The 25,663-nt window shown below is 38.5% G+C and overlaps 1 protein-coding gene across 1 annotated transcript in view; it reads left to right on the forward strand.

Moving 5' to 3' along the window:
- The window catches only part of LOC115990159 (UPF0481 protein At3g47200-like), a 29,142-nt gene extending 12,453 nt beyond the window's left edge, over nt 1–16,689 (forward strand). Inside the window, exons 2-4 of the mRNA XM_031114015.1 lie at nt 3,163–3,339; nt 3,651–3,859; nt 16,638–16,689. Of these exons, the coding sequence (XP_030969875.1) occupies nt 3,163–3,339; nt 3,651–3,859; nt 16,638–16,689 (438 nt within the window). The remainder of the gene's footprint in view (nt 1–3,162; nt 3,340–3,650; nt 3,860–16,637) is intronic.
- Nucleotides 16,690–25,663: the final 8,974 nt, after the last annotated feature.

Raw genomic sequence — 25,663 nt, forward strand, 5'->3', positions numbered from 1 at the left:
GGAGATGCTTCACGAAAAACGGCTATGGAGGCTTAGTGGACGCAAGTATTCGTAGATCTCTGGAGTTCGATGGAGTTCTCTGGAATCCTTTGGAGTTTATGAGATGCCGATAAAAAGAAAACTGAACCTCTCTGACATCTTATATAGCCGGGAGGAGAGAGAAAAGATCGTTCTTGCCTAAAAATTCGAGAAAAAATGATGGCTGTTTGATCCACTCCTCATCGTTGGATGAAGGGGACAGAAAGCCTCCGGAAGTAAATGGCCGCGCCTCTTAAATTGTAGCGCGTCCAAAGTAACTGCCCGCATGTGCGCCCCAAGCCCTCTTTGCTTCCATCCTCTCACTAACATCAAAACCCCGCTTTTCTCCTCGGAAGGAGATAAAAACCGGAGTTTTTAGGGGCTATTGTGGGGCTCGGCCCAAAATAATGGGCTAGTTAAACTACGGGCCCGTCCGAGAAGTATCTTGTCCGAGGAGAAGCCACAGCCAAAACATTATTCAAGTCCAATTGCGGTAAAGGAAACTTGTCCGAGGAGTAACTTCTCCTCGGAAATTACGAAGTCCGGACAAAGAGCTCGCCCCAACCATTGCATTTCATCCTTCAAGCATATAAAAAAAGAATAAAACCCAAAATATCTCATGGAAAGCTACCACCACCACATTAAATGTGTCACAACCACCCTCTTGGCCGCATTAATGAGGAAAAGACCCCTGAACAGTACTACCTTGGCCATTGCAACTCACAAGGGAGTGATAAGGGTGTTTGATATGACAGGTGCTCAAGTGGGGGCTTAGATGATCAACAAGTGTAAGGTTTAGATAAGAATGAGAGAGCTATATAATATAGTGGAGTCCCTCAAAGAGGAGGACGAAAAATGCATTATCTGTACCTAGAAAATAAAATCTTCTATGAGATATCCACTCTTGTGTTTTTGTTTCTGCAATGACGTTGTCCATGCATCAGACCGACTAAGCTCACTGAGGTTAAGTTCTTTGACCCATCCTCTACAAAGATTTATTGTGCGTTGCACCTTGGGCCAAGGCCTGATCAGTAGGATTTGGACCAGGAAAATCGTGCAACTACAATAACATTTCTCTCCAATAAAAAAAAAAAAAAAAAAAAAATCTATTCAGATCCTAAAAATGAAAATATTGTGATATTTTGTTGTATTCTTAAATTTCCTTTTTAATATAATCAAATTAGGTGAGCCAAAATTCATGATTTCACACACAAAATTTATATTAATTTTCTCACTACTGGGGCAGCACGTGCCTTGCACGTGCAGCCAACGCTAGTACTCTTAAAAAACATGAAATTTAATTTTTCAAGTTGGAACAAAATGAAGAATTTTATAATTTTCAGTTCAACAACATAAAGTTTAGGTACTATTTGTTTCGACATAAAATATTTTTCTCATTTTTGGATGTTTGGGAATGGTTGAAAACTTCATCAAGCCTAAATCATTCACCCTCTTTAAGACTCAAAATTTTTGGAAATGGCTCCCAAATATATAAAAGTAGCAAAAAAATAACTTTGAAGTGTACTTTTGGGGAGGTTTCAAGTGTTTGCAGTTATGCATGTGAATCTGTGAATTTATTAGTGCAGGGGGCAAAACGAATAATCCGGCCCAAACTATATGAGAACGGGTTAGAATGGAGGCCCAATACAATTAATTTGTAGAGATAGATTGTCAAGTTTAACCCTTCAAGTCTTGATAGATTTGCTTGGTAATTTAAAGAAGGAAAATTGGCTAAGATAATAGTTTTAGTAGAGAATAATAGCAAGGAAATAGATATTCATATTCAAGCTCTTCCTCAGGATGGCCGAGGAGCAACAGTTCTTAGCATATACACTTTTTGGTTACACAGTTCTCAATTTCTCTATCTCTTCCCCTTTAGATTTTTCTGATCCCCCTTCCTAAATGATCTTCTTTCCTGTATATAGCTGTTGGGATTGCATTCAAGTCTTTCACTTGGATGGTCATCGATCCTTTCTTAGATACTTGTCCTATTACTGCTTTGTTGGTGGTGGTAGAATAGGCTGCAGGCTATGGGGGCATTGTTCAGGGGTTATTCTACCATTAATGTGATAAGCTGAGTTGGTATAGTGCATTAAATGAGGAGGTGATGGATGCTTTATCTGAACACTTACTCGTTCCCTTGCTTGCATGCCACTACTTCCTTTCTTAGCCTTCAACTCTATGGCCTTGGTGGTTTGTCCCCGTCTCCCAAGGAGTGTATGCTCCTCGGGCGAACCGCCTTCCTTGGTTTCACTGACTGGACTATCCTGATCGTACGTACTAGGCCTGATCTAATGAATAGTTGGGCCCAATTGCTCCTCGGGTTGAATCCATTTGGCGATCCTCTTTCTTCGGGCTTCCCCCTCCCACAATTAGTAAATAGTTTTATTATTCTTTTTTGTTGCGCTTTTATTTTGACAGTTTTAATTATTAGTTAAATTTTCAATAATATTATTTTGATTGTGCTTATTTTTAATTTTTGTTGTTGTTTTATATCAATATTTTAAAGCTATGAATTAACATTTTTATTTAATATTTATATATAATTATATGAAAGTTTGTGATTTTTTCACATGAGTCAAACTTTAAAAAAAACTTTTTAGAGCATTTTCAAGAACACAACTAAATACAAATAATTTTCCCTAAAAATGTTTTCAATTGAAATTTTTTTAACAAAATATTTTATGCCGAACCCTTAAACTCATTTCCTTCTCTTATAATTATATATTAATTTTTTTTTTTGGGGGAAAAAAAAAAACTTCTAAACCAGTAAAAAAAAGATATATACGAAACAAAACAGCTTGTTGCAAGTCATATAAAGACCTTTTTCCTTGTAGCCTTATACAGGATCATATATAAACACCTTTTTCCCTTGATTATGAGATAAAATATGTGCTAGCAATGACCAAGGCTAGCATATTCTTCAAAAGAAAAAGGGAAAAATGATTAAGATTCCCCTTTCATTACAAAAGCAAGTCAAAAAGGAACCCCCACTTATAATCCAAAAAACTAAAATATTGCTATTTCTAATGACATCATTCTCGTGGCCAAAATAAGAAAATAAATAAATTAAATAAAGTGGGGAAAGTGGAAACCTACATTTTATTGAAGGAAATTTTGTTAATCCAATGCATCTTCTTGCAGGAAATTTTAGATGATCCCATCTTCAGAACACGTTGGAAGCTACCTGTTATTAGGTTGGATTTGGTGAAGCTCGAAAACCAACTACCACTTTTTGGCCTACAAGAATTATATCTACTCACTAGCTTAGGCCATGAGCCTCCTCTCATACATGTTGCACTTATGTTCCTTGACCCTTTAGTTACTCGAGCACAAAAAACACCAATACAAGACCACTTTCTTGAACAAGCACCTGACTATTTATAACTTGCACTTTTTCACTCTACTTTCAAACCCATATATCATCACCCCCTTCCAAGCCCTTAAGGGTCACTGATGCAAGAGAAAAAGTTTTTAATACCTAGTGTTAGGGAGCTCCAACGAGTTGGGATTTTCTTAAAGAGTGGAGAGGGTGACCTATTAGACATCAAATACCAAAGTCACCACATGACAGTCTTGACTGGTAGGGCTTCACTAGAGATTCCTCCACTTTTTATTGACTATAAAACTAGACCAATCTTGTTGCCTATGAACAGTGCAATAGAAGTGTAAAACCTTATTTCACATCTTATATTATGTTCTTCGATGGACTTGTGAACACACCCGAAGATGTGCAAATTCTTCGTAAAAAGAGGATCTTTTATCATGTTCTGGGCAGCAACAATGAAGTCTTTGATCTTCTCAATGATCTCACTAAGGATGTTGCTTATGATTGGCACGAGTGCTACCTTTCTCCACTGATACAGAAAATTTATTTGCGTAGCAATAAGACATATCTCAAGATCATGGCAGCGATAAGACGCGAATATTTTTCTTCCCCACTCAATAGTATATCATATCTTATCACGGTTCTATTATTGTATCTTAGTGTCATTCAGACCATGTTTACTATTATTGCTTACATTTTGAAAGTTCAAATAGTGTATAAAACACCAATGAACGTTTAGACCTCCAAATACAAAATTACCAATAAAAGTTTATAATCAAACAGTATATGTGTGGAATATGAAATATAAGCTATATTCAAATTGGTAACACACTCTAAACTATAATTAATAACTAACACAGTAGCAGTTATAAGGTAAAGAGAAAGAGAAGAGAGATGCAAACACAAAGATAACACGGTGATGTGGTATTGAAGAGGAAATCGAAGTACTCGGTGTAAAACCTCTTCACCACCCTCCAAGTGGTCAATAATCCACTAGAGAATAAAGTTAGGATATATAAATAGCAGAAGACCTTCCAAGCCTAATCTACCAAGTGCATCTAACCCTCCAAGCTTCTTGTTCCAACAAGGTTACGTCAAACCTTGTCTTCTCTAGCTTACTAGATCCCGCAATAAGCCCATTGAATCAACCAAATGAATTGGTCCCTTCTGAACTGCTTCCCAAGCACCAAAACACCTCCTCACTGATATGGATATGATGAGATAAGGATTTGGCAAATGTACCTCTCAAGGATATGTCAATGGAGAGGGTGAGAATAGATGAATTTGGAGAATCAAATGATGAAGATTGTGAATGAGTCAATCTTGTTTTTCTTTAGGGTTTCTCCTTCAAAATTCTCTCTAGAAGCTCTCTATATTTCGTGGGTATAAGGGTATTTATAGTATAGTGTATGAAGAATGCGAAAAGTCAGTTTTCATCCAAACATGGCATTTTGGCGACTCAAACTCGTGACTAGAATGAGTCACGAGCTAACTGCCTGGCCAGACTAGAATTTTTGTCTTGTAGTGCTCCAGTTGTCGTGACCCTTCAGCTCCCTTGCATGCTCTACACATGTGCCACTTTGGTACTTGCTAGTCGTGAGATCCAGTCATGAGACTCCTTTGAGTGCACACATCTTGAGTTTTCTTCACACTTTCTGTTAGGACATATGTGATTCAATGTTAGGAACATATGTCACTATTTTATGTAATTGGCTAATCTTTTGACAAAATGCACTTTACTTGTAATTGGGTAGATTTAGGATGTGTTTAATGCTTTAAGAAACAAGGTTTCAAGTTCAAGTGTTAAAACCATTCAAGTTTATTCAAGAATCAAGTGTGAAAAGTGCTATTCATTAAAACTCGACAGCTAGCATCTATCGAGACTTAGAGCTGCTTGAATCCCGTGACTCGATAGTAGCTCGACAAACAGGGTATCTGTCGAGGTTTATGAAGTTTAGATTTTCAGTTCTTTTTTTCATTCAGTCTGTGATTATATGTTTGGAGTTTCTTTTCTCATAACCCTAAACATAAATAATGATTATTTTAAAGGCCGTCAAAGGTGACACAAGTTGCACAAGTGTAGAGCAAAGTTTGTTCATGCAAATTATGACCGGAGTCAGAATTTGCCCTGATTCATCTTTCTTGTGAAGAAGCTGCTGTATTTTTACACCATAGGGTTTTGTGACTGTTGAGGGTCACTTTTGAGAATCCAAGTAGAAAGAAGAAAGCCCAACAATAAGGTCAACAAAGAATTGGCAAACAGATGGCAAAACCATTAGGCTCAAGTGGCAGGAATAATGGATCACAGGCCCATGAAATAAACAAATGGGCCTTGAAGAGGTAAGTGGGTTTAAAAAAGCCCGGAAAGAGAGAAATAGCATACCTATGGGCAGTATATGATGTAGAAAAGTGAGAAAGGGCCACTACTTCACACCCAAAAAGAAGCGAGCTACGTCTGGGTTAAACTTGGAGATGGAAGTCTTCTTTCGTTTCTCGACGGTGAAGTAAGACCAAGCTAATGAGCTTATTTTCCTAGGTCGGAACAAGTTGATAGGATCCCCTTTTTATCGGCCCTGTAGACCCAAAGTAATGCAAACAAAGAAAATAAGGGGTTAATGGCAGGGCCATGAACCCCAAAGATGAGAATAAGGTAATTGGGTAAGTGAAGTCCAATGAAGTTAGTAAAAGCCCATGGGAATACAGAGTAATAAAAGGGTCAAGGAAGCCCAAAGAAAGCAAGTGGACCAAGGATGCCCAAGAGGAAGACAAAAGGGACACAGGAGCCCATAAGTAGGAAAACTAATGGCCATACCAGGCCATTGGGAGAAAGAGTAAATGGCTGGCCTAAAGAGGCCTAATAGGATTGAGTCATTATAGTAGGAATGACAGAGTAATATGACAGGAAATGAGGGTAATCAAGAAATGAGCTGAAAGAAATGTAAGGCCTAGTATCAAATAAAGCCCAGCTCCTCAGGGGAGGGAGAAATCGAAAAGCAGCTCACATAAAAGGTCAAAAGAACGGACGGCAGACTATGCAGACAAGCCTCCAGACCACGGCAGGCGAATGACCAACAAGTAGATTTTGGACACACATGGAAGGCATGCATAAGGCCCAGGCACCACCAACCTGTGCCCAGCCAATACAGGGCATGGTGAGGTTGTGGGTCAGAGGTAGAAGGGCATGGTTTGGTGGTGGCGAGAGGGGAAAAATCTATTTTTGAGATTCTGGCTTAGGCTCTTTTGGGGGAAGTGTCCTGCTGGAATGACATACTACCCAAAAGAAGCAAGTTGAGTTGGAATCACTAGGTCTATGCTATGAGGGATAGGGAGAGAGAAAGAACCCAGATCGTAGCAGGAAAGGATGCCACGATAGACAAACAAACAAACAAAAAACCCTTTTTTGTCTGGTGATGGGGGGGTGGCACATAGTCGGACTAGTGGTGGTCGGCCAGTACACTCAGACCAGACAAAGGAGGTTAGGGGCTAAAATAGTAAAATTCGGTTGCGGCAGGCACTATAAAAAGAGAACCTTGCCGTGAACAGGGGGGGAGCAACAACGAGAACCATAACTAAGGAATAGGAATTCGGAAAGAGATACTAGGAAATAGAAAAGAAACGAGTGTAAGGGATAGAAAGAAAAGAAAAACAACCAGAAGGAAAATAGATGAACGGCAAGTATGCACCAGTAGATTGATTCCCTCTCTCCCTCACAAAGTCCTGCTTTCTGTTAAAATCAAAAGGAGTCCTTTACGCATCAACCATTCGGGTCCGTTTCCCTTAAGGTAGTTAATTTCTGCAGTAGGACTTTCTTGGGAGATTAATTGCATTGAGAAGGAACGTTCTTTCTTCTCTGGTTTTTGCTCCTGCGGATTAGATTAAATCTGGCCTCTTTAGCTTTTGATTTGCCCATATGTATATTACCATTTGTTCCCTTTGTTCTTTTCTAAAAGTAACTATTATCACTGTGATTGTGATTCTTGAATAGAGATCAATTGGTCATTTTTCTATTAAGTAGCCAGGATATTTTTATTTTGTTATTATTATGTCTGTCTGCCACAACTTGCCTGAAACAGCTCTGCTTGCCGCAAGCACGTTCTTGGCAAACAAGGCATAGTTTGCGTGCAAGCCGGACTAAAATGAGTTGCAGTTGGACCGATCCCAACTCCCGTATCCAAAAAACTTGGGCCTAGTGTAACAGGAAACAACCCAACACTATTAGCAAAACCCACCACGTTATAGTGACCAAGGAGCTTCTTGATCTTCATCGTGTGATGAACTGAAAAACTTTGCCTCTAGTTGGTAATTGAAGTCGCGTATTAGGATTTGCGCAATTGGTTAGTCACGTAGTGGGAGTCATGCATTGAAAATGAGAGATTGTCACTATAGAACAAGTCCAATTTGGTATTGGGGTAAGGGTTTAACTGTAGGTTGGTATAAGGTACTAGGATTTCTTTACTTGTAACCGCTTGTTGTAATAATAGTGAATTCTCGGGAGTGGTGACCTTAAAATCACCCAGTGGAGTTTTTTGCTTCAAAGGTTTTCCCCATTTGTAAACAAATCACCGTGTCTAATTTAATTTCCGCTGCATTATAGTTTATTTGGTGATTTTTCTGTGCTACCACGCTCATTGCATGTAATTAAACCTAATTAATTCCCTTGGTTAATTAATTGGTTAATTAATCACAAGGGGTCAATATATTCTTGGCCTATCACTCTCTTACACACTACCCTTACATAAATCCCACCTAAATACAGGATATCTAATTGCTAAATTACAAGAAAGTTTTGCACGGAATAAAGCCAACCTTACCCATTTGACCACTTCCATGATCATTAAATCTCTAGTAGCATTGAATTGTAAAAAAATTAATTGACTATTATTTCTTAACTACTTGTAGTGACATCAAGAGTGAGTACCACGATTGTGGCTATAAAAGTGTATTTAATTTGTGTTTCATAATAATTTTATTTTGTAATCATAAGAACATGCCACATAGGAATGGAATCAAGAGTTGGAGTCAATGGCAGAGCCAGCAATTTGTCATTGGGGGTGGGGAACTAGTACTATTAAGTATTAACACAATTTAATACACAATTATTTTATAACCATACTAGTGGTACCTCTCAAGGTCCAAGTCTGCCTACGTCCTTGATGCCACACATGACTGTGCTATATAGTATATGAGGGAAACATGAAAATTGTCCCATATTGTAAGGTTGAATTTATTCAACCATCTAATTGGCTTTATTCCGTGCCAAATTTGCTTGTAATTCAGCATTTAGTAACTCTGTATTTAGGTGGGTTTGATGTAAGGGTAGTGAGTGAGATAGAGTGAAGATTGCTCAAGAGTGTGCAAGAAAACAGAGACTCGCAGCTGGGCCTCGCGGGTGACTCGCGGCTGCAAGCCGCCAGACGCAGCACACGTGCCAATCATGCTGGAAGGTGAACAGTCATGCAAGCTGGAGCACTACAGGACAAAACGGTTATCTCGCGACTGGATCTCGCGACTTAGTCAAGCTGCGAGGTCAAGCCGCGAGCCACCCCTATTTTGTAAAACCTAACGTTTCACATTCCTCTCCCACTCCAGTATAAATACCCATTTTACCCACGATTGTGAGAGAGCTTCCAGAGAGAATTTTGAGAGAGAAACCCTAAAGAAAAACAAGATTGATTCACCCACAATCTATACATTAGAGTCTCTTCAAATTCCTCAACTCTCTTCCTCTCCATTGTCAAATCCTTGAGAGGCATTATACCAAACCTGATTCTCACCATTATCATTACTGTGAGAGAGCTGTTTGGATTTCTGGGAAGTAGTTAGGAAGGAATTAATCTTCATTGGTTGATGCTACGTTCTAGTAGCAGAATCTGAGAAGCTAGAAAAGAAAAAGGTTCGGCGCAATCTCGTTGGAGCAAGAAGCTTGGAGGGCTTAGGTGTATTGGGTAGATTAGGCTTGGAGGGTCTATTGTTGTCCATGTATCCTAACTGTATTTTCTAGTGGATTGTTTACCGCTTGGAGGGCGGCGGAGAGGTTTTACGCCAAGGGCTTCGGTTTCCTCTTCGATAACACATCGCGTGTTGTCTTTGTGTTTGCATCTTCCTTCCTCTCTATCTTAACCTTTTTATTATCTGCTGTGGATTGTGTTTTGTTTTGGCTTAGATAGTTTTTAACCAATTCCATATTATAGCTTATGTTAAGTTTCCACACACTTGTTGTTTGACATATTGCTTGAATTGGTTAAGTTGTAATTTGGGGGTCTAAACGTTTAAGGGTGTTTATACACGTTTTTGAACTTTCAATTGGTATCAGAGCGGGTACACTTGTTGTGTTTTTATTACCTAAGTGTGATCCTAGACCCCTGTGTTGTGGTAGTTGTTATGGATAATACCATGCTGAATTGTAGCTTAAGTATTTGTGAAAATGACTTTATGCATATGTCTGAAGGGTGTTTTACTAATGATCTCGTAGAGTTGTTAAAAACTAAGAAACATGCTAGAGTATTTGTTCACATGCTGGAATATCTTGAAAATCAGAATCATGTCTTACACAGTAGCATATCTGAATCTAAATCATTGATTAAGAAATATAAAAGAAAGAATAGAATGTTGTGTGAGATGATTGAGAGTCTGAAAATGAAAAGTCAATCTGAAAGAAGCATGAAAACTGATGATGAGTTTGTGTTTGAAGGTCAAGAATGTTTGTCACATATGAACCTATTTGTGCCTACCTTATTGAAGGTGTTTAATGCATGTTTGTGGTATCTTGACAGTGGGTGTTCTCGCCATAAGACAAGGGATAAGTCACTGTTTAAGACACTCAAAGAAAAGGTTGGTGACTATGTGACCTTTGGTGATGGAAGTCATGCTCAAGTCCTAGGCAAAGGAACCATTGAGATACCTGGTTTGCCGCTGTTGAAAGATGTGTTGTACATAAAAGGGCTAAAGGCGAATCTGCTGAGCATCACTCAAATCTGTGATGATGATTTTCTAGTACAATTCTCTAAGAAGGGATGCTTGATCATCAATGAAGAGGGGATTCAGGTTTTGGAGGGAAATCGGACTACAGATAACTGTTATGGAATAGTTCCCACGACACCCATATCGTGTAGAAGTGCTCGTGTGGATATGTTGGAGCTGTGGCATCACAGATTTGGGCATGCCAACTTCAAACAAGTAGCAAAAGTCTCCAAACTTGAAGCAGTCAAGGGACTTCCTAAGTTTGGAAAAGTGAAGAAGACCGTTTGTGGTGCATGTCAAATGGGGAAGCAAACTAAGGCAAGTCATCACAAGGTGAATGTGATTGCCATTTCTCGGTGCTTGGAGTTACTTTATGTTGATCTAATGGGGCCTACCAGAACTGAAAGCCAAGGGGGGAAGAGATACATTATGGTCATTGTGGATGACTACTCAAGATACACTTGGGTTGAATTCCTTAGAGAAAAATCAGAAGCATGTGAGAGGTTGGAGATTCTGTGCAAGAAACTACAAAACGAAAAAGGGGTCCCTATTGCCAAAATTAGAAGTGATCATGGAAGGGAATTTGAGAATGCAAGATTCGAGTCCTTCTGTGAGAAGAATGGAATCAAAAGAGAATTTTCAGCTCCCAAAACTCCACAACAAAATGGAGTGGTAGAGAGAAAAAATCGTGTGATTCAGGAGATGGCAAGAGTCATGTTGCTTAACAAGCAAATACCTCAAAACTTTTGGGGAGAAGTTATCAACACCTCGTGTCACATTGGCAATAGGATTTTGTTCTGAGTTGGTACAAAGAAAACCGCCTATGAGATATGGAATGGGAAGAAGCCTAGAGTGAAGTATTTCCAGGTGTTTAGAAGTAAATGCTATATCCTAAATGATCGGGAGAATCTTGGGAAGTTTGATGCGAGAAGTGATGAGGGTATTTTTCTTGGGTACTCTACTACGAGTCGAGCGTATAGAGTGTTTAACAAGGGAACAAAGACTGTGATGGAGTCCATAAATGTCAAGATTGATGATGCCTTATCTAAGGTGGAGATGATTGATGATGTCGAAGGGCCGAGCACCAAAGAGCCCGATGTTGAGGTAGAAGCTTTGGATATAGAAGGTGAAGAACCTATACCAGAAGTAGAATCGACTCCCATCAACCCAAGAATGGAAACGAGATCGATGTCTAGAACATCAAGTCCTTTTACTCCTCTGGAAGTTCATCCTCCTATCTCTCGAAGTGATGAAGTTTCCACATCAAAAAGGCCATCTTCAAGAGTTATCAAGAACCATCCGGAAAGCAACATCATAGGATCTCTTGATGACGGTCTTCGCCTCAGGAAAGGAAACATTCTGCTAGCCAATCATGTAACATATCACTGCTATCTTGCACAGTTTGAACCAAAAAGGGTTGAAGAGGCTCTTCAAGATGAGAATTGGGTTGAGTCAATGCATGAAGAGCTGAATCAGTTTGTGAGGAATGATGTGTGGGAACTTGCTCCAAGGCCTGAGAACGTTCATGTTATAGGCACAAAATGGATTTTTAAAAACAAAACTGATGAAGATGGAGAGATAATTCGAAACAAATCTCGGTTAGTAGCTCAAGGATACACTCAAGTAGAAGGAGTAGATTTTGATGAATCTTTCGCTCCTGTGGCAAGACTCGAATCCATTCGAATCCTCATGTCCATTACATGCACTTTGAATTTCAAACTCTATCAAATGGATGTAAAGTGTGCATTTTTGAATGGATATCTAAATGAAGAAGTGTTTGTTGAGCAACCAAAAGGATTTGAGGATCCTCATTTTCCAGATCATGTATTAAGATTGAAGAAAGCCCTTTATGGCTTAAAACAAGCACCTAGAGCTTGGTACGATTGTCTTACACATTACCTTCTAGATAGAGGTTTCAAAAGAGGGTATGCCCACCGAACTTTGTTTGTCAAAAATGATGAAGATTATCTCCTTGTGGCACAAGTCTATGTTGATGACATAGTGTTTAGGGCAACCATCGAAAATCGTGCTACTGAATTTTCTGAGGAGATGAAGAAGGAGTTTGAGATGAGTATGGTGGGGGAACTCACATTTTTCTTGGGTCTTCAAGTCAAACAACAGAAGGAGGGTATATTTGTATCTCAAGAGAAGTATGCCAGAAACATTGTCAAGAAATTTGGACTAGACTCCAAAAAACATGCCTCCACTCCCATGAGCTCATCCACTAAACTGAATGTTGATTCGTCTGGAGTCGAAGTAAGTCCTACATTATATAGGAGCATCATAGGGAGTTTGCTCTATCTTACAGCCAGTAGACTGGACATTGCTTTCAGTGTTGGCGTTTGTGCCGGTACCAAGCTAATCCGAAGGAATCTCACCTGACTACTGCAAAGCGAATCATTTGATATGTGAATGGTACTTCAAATTATGGTCTATGGTATTCAAAAGACTCAAATGCTTGTCTTGCTAGGTATTCAGATGCTGACTGGGCTGGCAATGTAGACGATCGGAAAAGTACTTCAGGCGGCTGTTTTTACCTTGGTAACAATCTCGTCTTGTGGATGAGCAAGAAGCAGAATTCCGTGTCTCTATCTACTGCTAAAGTAGAATACATCGCTGCTGGAAGTTGCCGCACTCAGCTTCTTTGGATGAAGAAATTACTTCATGACTATGGAATTCCTCAAGAAACGATGTGTGTCTTCTGTGACAATACCAGTGCCATCAATCTTTCCAAGAATCCTGTCCAGCATTCAAAATCTAAACACATAGAAATACGTTACCGTTTCATTCAGGATCTGGTAGAGGAAAGAGTTGTGTGTCTCGAGTTCATACACACCGACAATCAAAAGGCGGATATCTTCACCAAACCTCTCGATGGTCCACGGTTTGAATCACTCCGTAAGACCATTGGTGTTGGTACAATTCCTTGACTCTCTTATGTGTTGTGTGCTTCACATATTTATAATATGATAAGTTTGTTTGTGTTGAGGCACACACTTCTTTGTTAGCTCTTTGTGCAACATGTTTATTGTTTGTTTATCCATTTGTGAATACTGTTGCTTCTTTCTATGTTTGTTCAATCTTTTTCTTCTTTTATGTCAAAAATCCAAAAATCACATAAAAATTAGAAAATCAAAAAGTTTGATTGACATTGTTGAGTTTTTGTCTCAAAACTTGTTTTGCCTTGTACCTTTGTGCTAATGGCTTTGTGCATTTTCGAGCATTGCTTATTTCTTTGCACTCATATCACTATGGGAAAAATCTTGAAATCTATGTGATTGTTGTAAATAGATTTTCAAACTTGTCATGAATGATTAGTGAATGGTTATATTGATCTTGAGACATGCATAGACTTGTGTCTATATATCTTCCCACTATTTTTTGTGTTTTTGCTAAAAGGAGCTCACCAAATATAAATCTCTAAATGAAAAGAGATATTGAGCTGCAAAAGCCTGTCGCACATTCTAGTATTTGACTAGGAAAAAGGGTAAGCGACTTTATATTAAAGAAAATGTTTATTCAAAAGGCCAAAGGCTTGTTCATTAAAGTGAAATGTCAAATATCACTCTCACAATGAGAGATGATTGCCTCAAAAGATCAAAAAGATCATATGTTATGATTAAAAGTGGAGTCAAATGTAAAGCTCCAAGTTATGTTATCAAGTTTTGTAGGAGGTCATATATACATATTTCTATAATTGAGATGGGTCACATGATCTAGTGCTTATTGTGTATGTCTTGGTTGAATTGATCATTGAAACTTCACATTAGACTAAGGACTATCTCATTGTTGATATCCACACGCAACACACAAGTTTATGTTCAATAAGTGCCATATTCATTTGTGTGATTGTACTTGATGAAATGTGTTTTCACATGCACAATCTTTGTTAATTCAAGAACAAAAAGATTTTTGAGTGTTTTAGGTGTTTTTTGAAAGTATTTTGTTTGAAAAATCTGAAAATTTCAAAAATCCAGTTTTGCCTTGTTTTGGCGGCTCAGTCGCGGGTATGTCAAGTCGCATGCCTCAGTCGCGTCTTCGCGGGTCATTTTTAGCGACTTGTTCGTGAGTGGAAGGTCCAGTCGCGACGTTTACTCAGAGATTTTCGTGGCTCAGCTCGCGACTCACTCGCGGGTAGACCTTCCAGTCGCGAAAAACACTTAGAAAAATTTTTTCAAATTTTTGTCCTTGAGTGTTTTGGCGGCTTGATCTGGCGACTTTTTGGCGACTCGTTTCAGTTGCGAAAATTGCGTGTTTTGGAAATACAGGGGCAATTTTTAAACTTTTTTGTTTTCCCTCGATCTTTTTGTGACTGTTCATTGTCTTTCTCATCTGCTCTTACCCATTCACATCGTGCCTCCATTTTCGATCTCCATTTTTACCTCTTTTCAGCTTAAAATCATCGAGTAATAGGTATGGTTTTTCTATCTTGAACTCTATTCTACTTGTTGTTATGGTTTTCCCTACGGATTATTCGCATTTGATTGTGATTTTGAGATGGGGTTTTAGCTCTGCTATTACTCTTTGTCCATGCTTACCTTATGGAAGTTTTTGTTTCTGTTTTGAGCTATTTTTAAATTGTTGGTTTTGTTCTTCATCATGTGCTTAGCTAGGGTTTGCTATTTTTTGTCTGATCTGCTGTTGATGTGTTGTTTCAAAATGATCCTGTGTGGTATCCTGTTGATGTGTTGTTGAATGTGGGTCCTTTTTCAGCTGATTGTGTGGTTTTATTTTGACCCCTTCTACTGTGTAGTTCAATTTGGGCCATTTGTGTCCCTCATTACTATTTTCTGGTCATTTTCATCCAGTTATTAAGGTTTCTTCATTATCCCTAAATTTCCACTAACCCACTGCTAATAAAGTCTGTTGGATTGTGTTCTGCCATTTCCCTTGTTCATAATACAGACTAGTCATGTCACCATTCAAGAAAGCTACTGTGAAAGGAGGTAGTTCCAAAGGGAAGGAACCCGTAATTGATGTTGATGATTACCCACCTCAAACAATAGGGACTCGCTCTTCATCAAAGAGATTCGATCCCAACAAGTTCAGATCATATGCAACCTATCAGTCTTATGAGAATTACTTTCTACATGCCACACCATTACTAGAAAGAGCTTTGGATCAGTCCTCACTTTATGACACTGACATTCCGAAATGGTTTGCTCACAAGGATTGGAATTACCTTCTCTCTGATCTGGATGACGCGTATGAAGATTTGGTAAAAGAATTTTATGCTAACGCAATTGTGGAAGAAGATGAACTTAAGTGCTGGGTTCGGAAAAAGAGCTTTTCTGTCTCTCCTGCATATCTGGCAGAAATCCTTCACATCAACAGACCAATTTTCCGACATTCACCGGTTTATGATGATCTCTGTCCTGATAAGGAGCTTCTCAAAGAAAGTCTTGGTCAAGACTTGGAGTTCTCACCCAATGGAAAATCCATCAGTGTTTCCTCTCTTTCTCCAAAACTGAGAGTGCTTACAATTGTGATGTTTCACAATTTGTACCCTTTATCAAGCACTGGGTATATGAACCTCGGACGTGCTTTGTTTCTTCATGATCTAATCTCTGATGTGAAAATAGACATCTGTGCTCATATCTTTCATGTTCTGTGCAAAATGGTTCTTCGAACTGAGTCTCGGATATGCATTCCTTTCTGCAGTCTCATTTCACGAATCTTGAAGGTCAAGGGAATTTATCCAACGGCAGATGAATCTCCTATCTCAAAACCAAGTCCAATCAACATGCATACTTTCAATGCAAGCATTGGACATAGTCGGAAGAGAGCCAAACCAGAAACTTCTGCATCTCACAGTGGCTCTCATTTCAGCACTCTCTCCCTAGATGAGAAACTTGATCGCATTGTATCCTTTGTCCACGAGTTGAATACAAAGATGTCTGGACTCACAGCTTCTCTACACCATCACAGCACTCGATGGGATATGAAGTTTACCTCTCTTCAAATTCAATTGGATCAAATTCAGAGAAAGCTGGAAGAGGATGAATAGCCTACTCCATGACAAAAAGGGGGAGTGATAGGCATGATCAGTGGGGGAGGATATTACCTAAGGGGGAGTGTCTTTACATTCTTCTTCAGTTTAAGTTTTCACTTTAAGTTGATATATTGTGTTTTGTGAACTGTTATTCAGGATGTTTTGTGTTTGTATCCATGTGCTTTTGTAAGCTTTTAGGGTTAATGTTTTATGCATAGGTTTGTAGGCTTTATGGTATGTACCTTACTTAATGCAGCCTTTATGCTATGTTGAAATCAGTACTTTAATCTAAATGTCTTGCATTTTGATTTATGTACTGTCACTCTTGTGCCCTTGTAGGATTGTTCCTAGATGCATATACCCTGTGTACTATGCATTAGTTGAGTGTTGAACATACAAGTGTCTTGCCTTGTGCTTGTTAACTTGTATGTCCTTGTGTTCATTCCAAGTGTGAATGAGCACTGTGATCACTACCTTGTGGTGTTCACTTGGTTGATCAAGCCATGGTTTGTTTCTTAACTCCATCTTTGCTTGATCACATATTGCCTGTTTTATATGCATTTTATGATTTTCTGCTTACAATGATCATGGTGTATTGTTGTGTTTTAGGAGTATTATGTTCATATGATTCAAGTGCTTCATAGCTTCTAGAGTTAGGTGTGAGTGAGTTTTGTTCAACTGTTCCCAACTCATATGTTAAGTCTAGAGTCTGTATTAGGGTTTTGTCATGAAATAGCCAAAGGGGGAGATTGTAAAGTTGAATTTATTCAACCATCTAATTGGCTTTATTTCGTGCCAAATTTGCTTTTAATTTAGTATTTAGTAACCCTGTATTTAGGTGGGTTTGATGTAAGGGTAGTGAGTGAGATAGAGTGAAGATTGCTCAAGAGTGTGCAAGAAAACAGAGACTCGCGGCTGGGTCTCGCGGGTGACTCGCGGCTGGGTCTCGCGGGTGACTCGCGGCTGCAAGCCGCCAGACGCAGCACACGTGCCAAGCATGCTGGAAGGTGAACAGTCATGCAAGCTGGAGGACTACAGGACAAAACAGGACAACTGGCCATACGGTTATCTCGCGACTGGATCTCGCGACTTAATCAAGCCGCGAGGTCAAGTCGCGAGCCACCCTTGTCTTGTAAAACCTGACGTTTCACATTCCTCTCTTACTCCAGTATAAATACCCCTTTTACCCACGATTATGAGAGAGCTTCCAGAGAGAATTTTGAGAGAGAAACTCTAAAGAAAAAAAAGATTGATTCACCCACAATTTATACATTAGAGTCTCTTCAAATTCCTCAACTCTCTTCCTCTCCATTGTCAAATCCTTGAGAGGCATTATACCAAACCTGATTCTCACCATTATCATTACTGTGAGAGAGCTGTTTGGATTTCTGGGAAGCAGTTAGGAAGGAACCAATCTTCATTGGTTGATGCTACGATCTAGTAGCGGAATCCGGGAAGTTAGAAAAGAAAAAGGTTCGGCGCAACCTCGTTGGAGCAAGAAGCTTGGAGGGCTTAGGTGCACTGGATAGATTAGGCTTGGAGGCTCTATTGCTGTCCATGTATTCCAACTGTATTTTCTAGTGGATTGTTTACTGCTTGGAGGGCGGCGGAGAGGTTTTACGCCAAGGGCTTCGGTTTCCTCTTCGATAACACATCGCGTGTTGTCTTTGTGTTTGCATCTTCCTTCCTCTCTATCTTAGCATTTTTATTATCTACTGTGGATTGTGTTTTGTTTTGGCTTAGATAATTTTTAACCAATTCCATATTATAGCTTATGTTAAGTTTCCGCACACTTGTTGTTTGACATATTGCTTGAATTGGTTAAGTTGTAATTTGGGGGTCTAAACGTTCAAGGGTGTTTATACACATTTTTGAACTTTCACATATCGGGAGTGGTGACCTTAAAATCACCTAGTGAGGTTTTTTGCTTTAAAAGTTTTCCCCATTCGTAAACAAATCACCGTGTCTAATTTAATTTCCGCTGCATTATAGTTTATTTGGTGATTTGTTTGTGCTACCACGCTCATTGCATGTAATTGAACCTAATTAATTCACTTGGTTAGTTAATTGGTTAATTCATCATAAGGGGTCAATACATTCTTGACCTATCACTCTCTCACACACTACCCTTACATAAATCCCACCTAAATACAGGATATTTAATTGCTAAATTATAAGAAAATTTGGCATGGAATAAAGCCAACCTTACCCATTCGACCATGTAAGGTTGAATTTATTCAATCATCTAATTGGCTTTATTCCGTGCCAAATTTGCTTGTAATTCAGCATTTAGTAACCTTGTATTTAGGTGGGTTTGATGTAAGGGTAGTGAGTGAGATAGAATGAAAATTGCTCAAGAGTGTGCAAGAAAATAGAGACTCGCGGCTCGGCCTCGCGGGTGACTCGCGGCTTCAAGCCGCCAGACGCAGCATACGTGCTAAGCATGTTGGAAGGTGAACAGTCATGCAAGCTGGAGCACTATAGGACAAAACAGGACAACTGGCCATACGGTTATCTCGCGACTGGATCTCGCGACTTAGTCAGGCCGCGAGGTTAAGCCGCGAGCCACCCTTGTTTTGTAAAACCTGACGTTTCACATTCCTCTCCCACTCTAGTATAAATTCCTCTTTTACCCACGATTGTGAGAGAGCTTCCAGAGAGAATTTTGAGAGAGAAACCCTAAAGAAAAACAAGATTGATTCACCCATAATCTATACATTAGAATCTCTTCAAATTCCTCAACTCTCTTCCTCTCCATTGTCAAATCCTTGAGAGGCATTATACCAAACCTGATTCTCACCATTATCATTACTGTGAGAGAGCTGTTTGGATTTCTGGGAAGTAGTTAGGAAGGAACCAATCTTCATTGGTTGATGCTATGGTCTAGTAACGGAATCCGGGAAGCTAGAAAAGAAAAAGGTTCGGCGCAACCTCGTTGGAGTAAGAAGTTTGGAGGGCTTAGGTACATCGGGTAGATTAGGCTTGGAGGGTCTATTGCTGTTCATGTATCCCAACTACATTTTCTAGTGGATTATTGATCGCTTGGAGGGCGGCGGAGAGGTTTTACGCCGAGGGCTTCAGTTTCCTCTTCGATAACACATCGTGTGTTGTCCTTGTGTTTGCATCTCTCTTCCTTTTATCTTTGCCTTTTATTTTCTGCTGTGGATGTGATTTATAATTGGCTTAGATTGATTTCCAATTCTGTTTATAGCTTATGCTCATTTTCCGCACACTAGTTATTTGACATAAAGCTTGAATTGGTTAATTTGTATATTGGGGGTTTAAACGTTCAAGGGGGTTTAAACGTTCAAGGGTGTTTATACACGTTTTTTGAACTTTCAATTGGTATCAGAGCGGGTACACTTGTTGTGGTTTAAATACCTAAGTGTGATCCTTGTCCCCTTGTGTTTATTTGCCATGGATTGTGCTTTGTATGCCTCTTTGCATGATTTGGTTGGTGATGAATGTAACATGCCACATGTTTGTGAAAATGCCTCTATGAGTGTTAATCCTCATAAGTATGATGACATGTTACTTGAATCTATGGGTATTGTTGACAAACTCTTGAAGAAAAATGCTAAAAAGTTTCAAAAGAATTTAAGCAAGTTGTTTTGTGAAAAGGATGATTTGATTGCTAAGCTCAATGAATCCAACAAATTGGTTGAGAAATATAAAAAACTTGCTGAAGATTCTCTTGAAAAACTAAAAGAGTTTAAATGTTTGAATATGGAGTTGGATGCTAAACTTGTTTTGTCTAACAAACTTGTTGATGAGTTAAAATGTGAAAATGAATCTCTTAAGATACATGCCAAGTGTTTGATTGCTGAACCCATTGATAAAAGGGATGATAATATTTCTTGCAATCATGTTGTGGTACCCAATCTTGTGCCTATTGTGTGTTCTACCTCTAAGGACAAATCGGTGTACATTTCTCCACATAAAAGAAATCAAATTGTGGAGAGAAAGGCTATTAAGTCAAAACCTCTGTTTAGGTCTCAACCTAAGGTTTTGATAGGGTCTAAGTTTGTTCCAACTTGCCACCATTGCGGTGTGATCGGTCATATAAGACCTCAATACTCCAAGTTGAAAAGGGAACAAAACAATGTTCCTAGATCTCTTCCTAAAAAGCCTAGTAGACCTAAAAACATTGTTTGTCACCATTATAGTGCCTTTGGTCATCTAAGACCTTAATGCTCTAAGTTTCATCCTTTTAAAAGAATTAAAAGAAAAGAGAAACTTGAGCTTCATGGAAATTGTGCTAAAAAGAGTAAACCGGTTTTGAGTGAAAATAGCATGTTGTTAAAGAAAATGTTTAATGCTTTTAACTCCTTGACTATGTGCATCTCTAGTTCTCATTCTTCCAACCCTCGTCTCACTTCTCTTGAGACATTCATTCCAAACAATCATTCCGTTTGGATGAGGAAGGGTTCTTATGGTTGAGCTTTTGCTCTTTTGGTCCTTGATCTAATTCTTTCGATCTTTGTAGGACCCTTCATGTATTAAATGTCATATCTTCATGCATTTTGTGCATCTTGCATTTATTTGTATGCATTGTTTCGTTTTTTATCTTACTTTTATGTTTCTGTTTTGTGTGAGTAAAAATCCAAAACCACATAAAAAGTGAAAAATTCAAAAAGTTTGATCATATATGTTTGAGCACATATCACATGTGAGTTTGGCCTTGTACCTTTGTACAAATGGTTTTGTGCATTTACGAGCTTAGCTTGTTATTTTTGCACTTATATCTTTGTGGGAAAAATCTTGACATCTTTGTGTGATTGTTGTAAATCGATTTTCAAGCTTGTTATGAATGATTTGTCAATAGTCATGTTGGTTTTGATACATGCGTAGACTTGTGCTTATATCTCTTCCCACTCTTTTATTTTTATTGCTTAAAAAACTCAATAAATGTAAATCTCAAAATGAAAAGAGATAATGAGCTGCAAAAGCCATCGCATATACTAGTATTTGACTAAGAAAAAGAGAAAGCGACTTATATGAAATTGTATGATACCCAAAAAGCCAAAGGCTTGTTCATCAAATTGAAATATCACAAATTTCAGGCATCGATCTCAAAATGAGATGTTTTGATTCAAAATGATCAAATGTTAAGAATTGCAAAGAAGCCAAATGAAAAGCTTCATTGTATGTAATCATTTTCTTGTGGGAGGTCATATATGTTCATTTCTATAATTGAGATAGACCACTTGACTTAGTACTAGTTGTGTATGACTTGATTGAATTGATCATTGAAACTTCATTCTAGACTAAGGACTATTCCACATTTGATATACACACACAACACACATGCCTAATGTTCAATGAATGTCTTATTTATTTGTTAGATTGTACTTGTCTAAATGTGATGTGTGTGTGCTCAATCATATATGGTTCAATCCAAAAAGATTTTTGATCATTTTATATGTTTTTGGAAGTGATTTTTATCACTCTTTGTGTTCATGTTTAGTGTTTACTTTGTTTTTCATTGTTTAAACATGTTCTGTATTGAAAAACCGGTGTCAGAGTTTTTTCGTGGCTCAGCTGGCGACTCGCTAGTCTCGAAACCCCAGTTGCGAGTTCATCCAGAAGTTTTTGGAAACTCTCTCATGACTTGCTCGCGACTCACTCGCGACTCGCGAAAATTTTCGCGACTGAAACTCGCGACTTGCGAAAATTTTCGCGACTGAACCTCGTGACTCACCCAGTCGCGAATCGCCTTGAAACAGCTTTTTAAAGGGTTTTTTGTGGGAAACTTGTTTCAAACTTCTCCCATCCTCTCTAAAACCCCTCTTTCAATATTTTTACATCAAAACCCAACCAATTTGAATGATTTTTCATTCAATTAACATTTCTAAGGTATTCATAAACTCTTTTCATTAATTTTAATTCTTAGATTATGTTTTGGAGAGTTTTGTGATCTTGGTTGGGATTTTTATCATAGGGGTTGGGAAAACTTAATTTTTGTCAAATTTCTTCATGGGATTGGTTTCTTTTGTTGATTTGCATTGGATGTTGGCCCCTTGTGGTAGAAAGAACATGTATTAAGGGTGGATTTCATGATGTTCATGCATTGTTTCACATTTTTGTTCATAGTGTGCATGCTAGGTGTTTGATACAATGCCTCTTAGACATTTTCTAGCTTGTTTGGACTCCGATGAGTACCAAACTTTGGGGTTTCTCATGTTTTCTCATTAGGAATATGTTTGGTTCATTAGTTGTGTATTTAACACACCTTACCCCATATGTGTATTTTTCATGCATTGGTCATGCATTGCACTTAGTCACCTATTGCACACACCTTTGCTACCCTTGTCATGCATTGGTCTAGACTTTGCTTCTTCATCCTAGCATGTTATGTCTACCTTATACTTTGTCTTAGGTTTGAGTTTCATTTTCTCATTCATCTTGCACCCCTCATGCATCATTATCATTGTTTGTTCATTCATCTTTTGCCCTCTTTTCTCCTTGACCTTTTATCTATTCCTGACAAAAAGGGGGAGAGTATACTTTAGAGAGTATACCGGAGTGTTTTGTCATTTCTATATGACTCTTATTATGACTCTTGTGCACATCCTTAGGGGGAGAAATTCTATTTCTCATGCACATTTGTAGGGGGAAAGATATTCCATAGGAGAGATGCATATACCAAGGGGGAGAAGACATTGTGTTAACAATAAAACTTTATTGTGTTTGTTTTCTTGTATTGCATCGTGTTTGTGTTTTGGACATGCATATATCCCTATACTATCGTGCTCCATTGAATGCATGTTCGAATGATCAATTGCTTTGCTATGTGATCATTGTAGTCATTTCTATATAACTGTTTTGGTGTTTGATCAAGTTGCTCATATGTTTTACATCATGTTTACTTGATTGCAATTTGCTTGTTACATTATACTTGTCCTTTTATTACTTGCTTTACCTTGAGGGTCTAATGTGTTTTGTGCAAGTGTTTCAGGTTATAAGTATATATGTTCCAAGTGCATCACAGCTTCTCATCATTTTGAAGGGGAGAAACTTTATGCACTTTTAGTTTATATTGTTTAAGTTTTTATTCAATATAATGTGTTTGTACCCATGTGCTTTTGTAAGCTTTTAGGGTTATGCATATTTGTAGACTTTATGGTTTGTACCGTGCTTAATGCAGCCTTTATGCTATGTTGAAATCAGTACTTTAATCTAAATGTCTTGCATTTTGATTTATGTATTGTCACTCTTGTGCCCTTGTAGGATTGTTCCTAGATGCATATACCTTGTGTATTATGCATTGGTTGAGTGTTGAGCATACAAGTATCTTGCCTTGTGCTTGTTAACTTGTATGTCCTTGTGTTCATTCCAAGTGTGAATGAGCACTGTGATCACTACCTTGTGGTGTTCACTTGGTTGATCAAGCCATGGTTTGTTTCTTAACTCCATCTTTGCTTGACCACATATTGCCTGTTTCATATGCATTTCACGATTTTCTGCTTAACAATGATCATGGTGTATTGTTGTGTTTCAGGAGTCTTATGTTCATATGATTCAAGTGCTTCACAGCTTCTAGATTTAGGTGTGAGTGAGTTTTGTTCAACTGTTCCCAACTCACATGTTAAGTCTAGAGTCTGTTTTAGGGTTTTGTCATGGAATAGCCAAAGGGGGAGATTGTAAGGTTGAATTTATTCAACCATCTAATTGGTTTTATTCTGTGCCAAATTTGCTTGTAATTCAGCATTTAGTAACCCTGTATTTAGGTGGGTTTGATGTAAGGGTAGTGAGTGAGATAGAATGAAGATTGCTCAAGAGTGTGCAAGAAAACAGAGACTCGCGGCTGGGCCTCGCGGGTGACTCGCGGCTTCAAGCCGCCAGACGCAGCACACGTGCCAAGCATGCTGGAAGGTGAACAGTCATGCAAGCTGGAGCACTACAGGACAAAACAGGACAACTGGCCATACGGTTATCTCGCGACTGGATCTCGCGACTTAGTCAAGCCGCGAGCCACCCCTGTTTTGTAAAACCTGACGTTTCACATTCCTCTCCCACTCTAGTATAAATACCCCTTTTACCCACGATTGTAAGAGAGCTTCCAGAGAGAATTTTGAGAGAGAAACCCTAAAGAAAAACAAGATTGATTCACCCACAATCTGTACATTAGAATCTCTTCAAATTCCTCAACTCTCTTCCTCTCCATTGTTAAATCCTTGAGAGACATTATACCAAACCTGATTCTCACAATTATCATTATTGTGAGAGAGCTGTTTGGATTTCTAGGAAGCAGTTAGGAAGGAACCAATCTTCATTGGTTAATGCTACGGTCTAGTAGCGGAATCCGGGAAGCTAGAAAAGAAAAAAGTTCGGCGCAACCTCGTTAGAGCAAGAAGCTTGGAGGGTTTAGGTACATCGGGTAGATTAGGCTTGGAGGGTCTATTGCTGTTCATGTATCCCAACTACATTTTCTAGTGGATTATTGACCGCTTGGAGGGCGGCGGAGAGGTTTTACGTCGAGAGCTTCGGTTTCCTCTTCGATAACACATCGTGTGTTGTCCTTGTGTTTGCATCTCTCTTCCCTTTATCTTTGCCGTTTATTTTCTACTGTGGATGTGATTTATAATTGGCTTAGATTGATTTCCAATTCTGTTTATAGCTTATGTTCATTTTCCGCACACTAGTTGTTTGATATAAAGCTTGAATTTGTTAATTTGTATATTAGGGGTCTAAACGTTCAAGGGTGTTTATACACATATTTGAACTTTCAGACCATTTCCATGATCATTAAATCTCTGGTAGCATTGAATTGTAAGAAAATTAATTGACTATTATTTCTTAACTACTTGTAGTAACATCAAGAGTGAGTACCACGATTGTGGCCATAAAAGTGTATTTAATTTGTGTTTCATAATAATTTTATTTTGTAATCATAAGAACATGCCACATAGGAATGGAATCAAGAGTTGGAGTCAGTGGCAGAGCCAGCAATTTGTCATTGGGGGGTGGGAAACTAGTACTATAAAGTATTAACACAATTTAATACACAATTATTTTATAACCATACTAGTGATACCTCTCAAGGTCCAAGTCTGCCTACGTCCTTGACGCCACACATGACTGTGCTATATAGTATATGAGGGAAACATGGAAATTGTCCCATTTTTTAATGGCCAGTATGAGAAGAGGGTAAGGAAGGAAGAGTAGAAGAAAGCTACATGATTTGTTACTTGTTAGACCAAGTGATTCCTCTCATGCACTAGACTGATCAATAAAATCAAAATATTTTTTCCTCCACTTTATGCCCCAAAGTCCTTAAAATTATCACCTATCCAACTATTAAATTCCTCTTGAATTGCAAAAGAATTAAAGGGAAACAGAAACCATAATTGAGAGAGAGAGAG

Source organism: Quercus lobata, chromosome 5 (assembly GCF_001633185.2).
Source record: "Quercus lobata isolate SW786 chromosome 5, ValleyOak3.0 Primary Assembly, whole genome shotgun sequence".
Classification (NCBI taxonomy): Eukaryota; Viridiplantae; Streptophyta; class Magnoliopsida; order Fagales; family Fagaceae; genus Quercus; species Quercus lobata.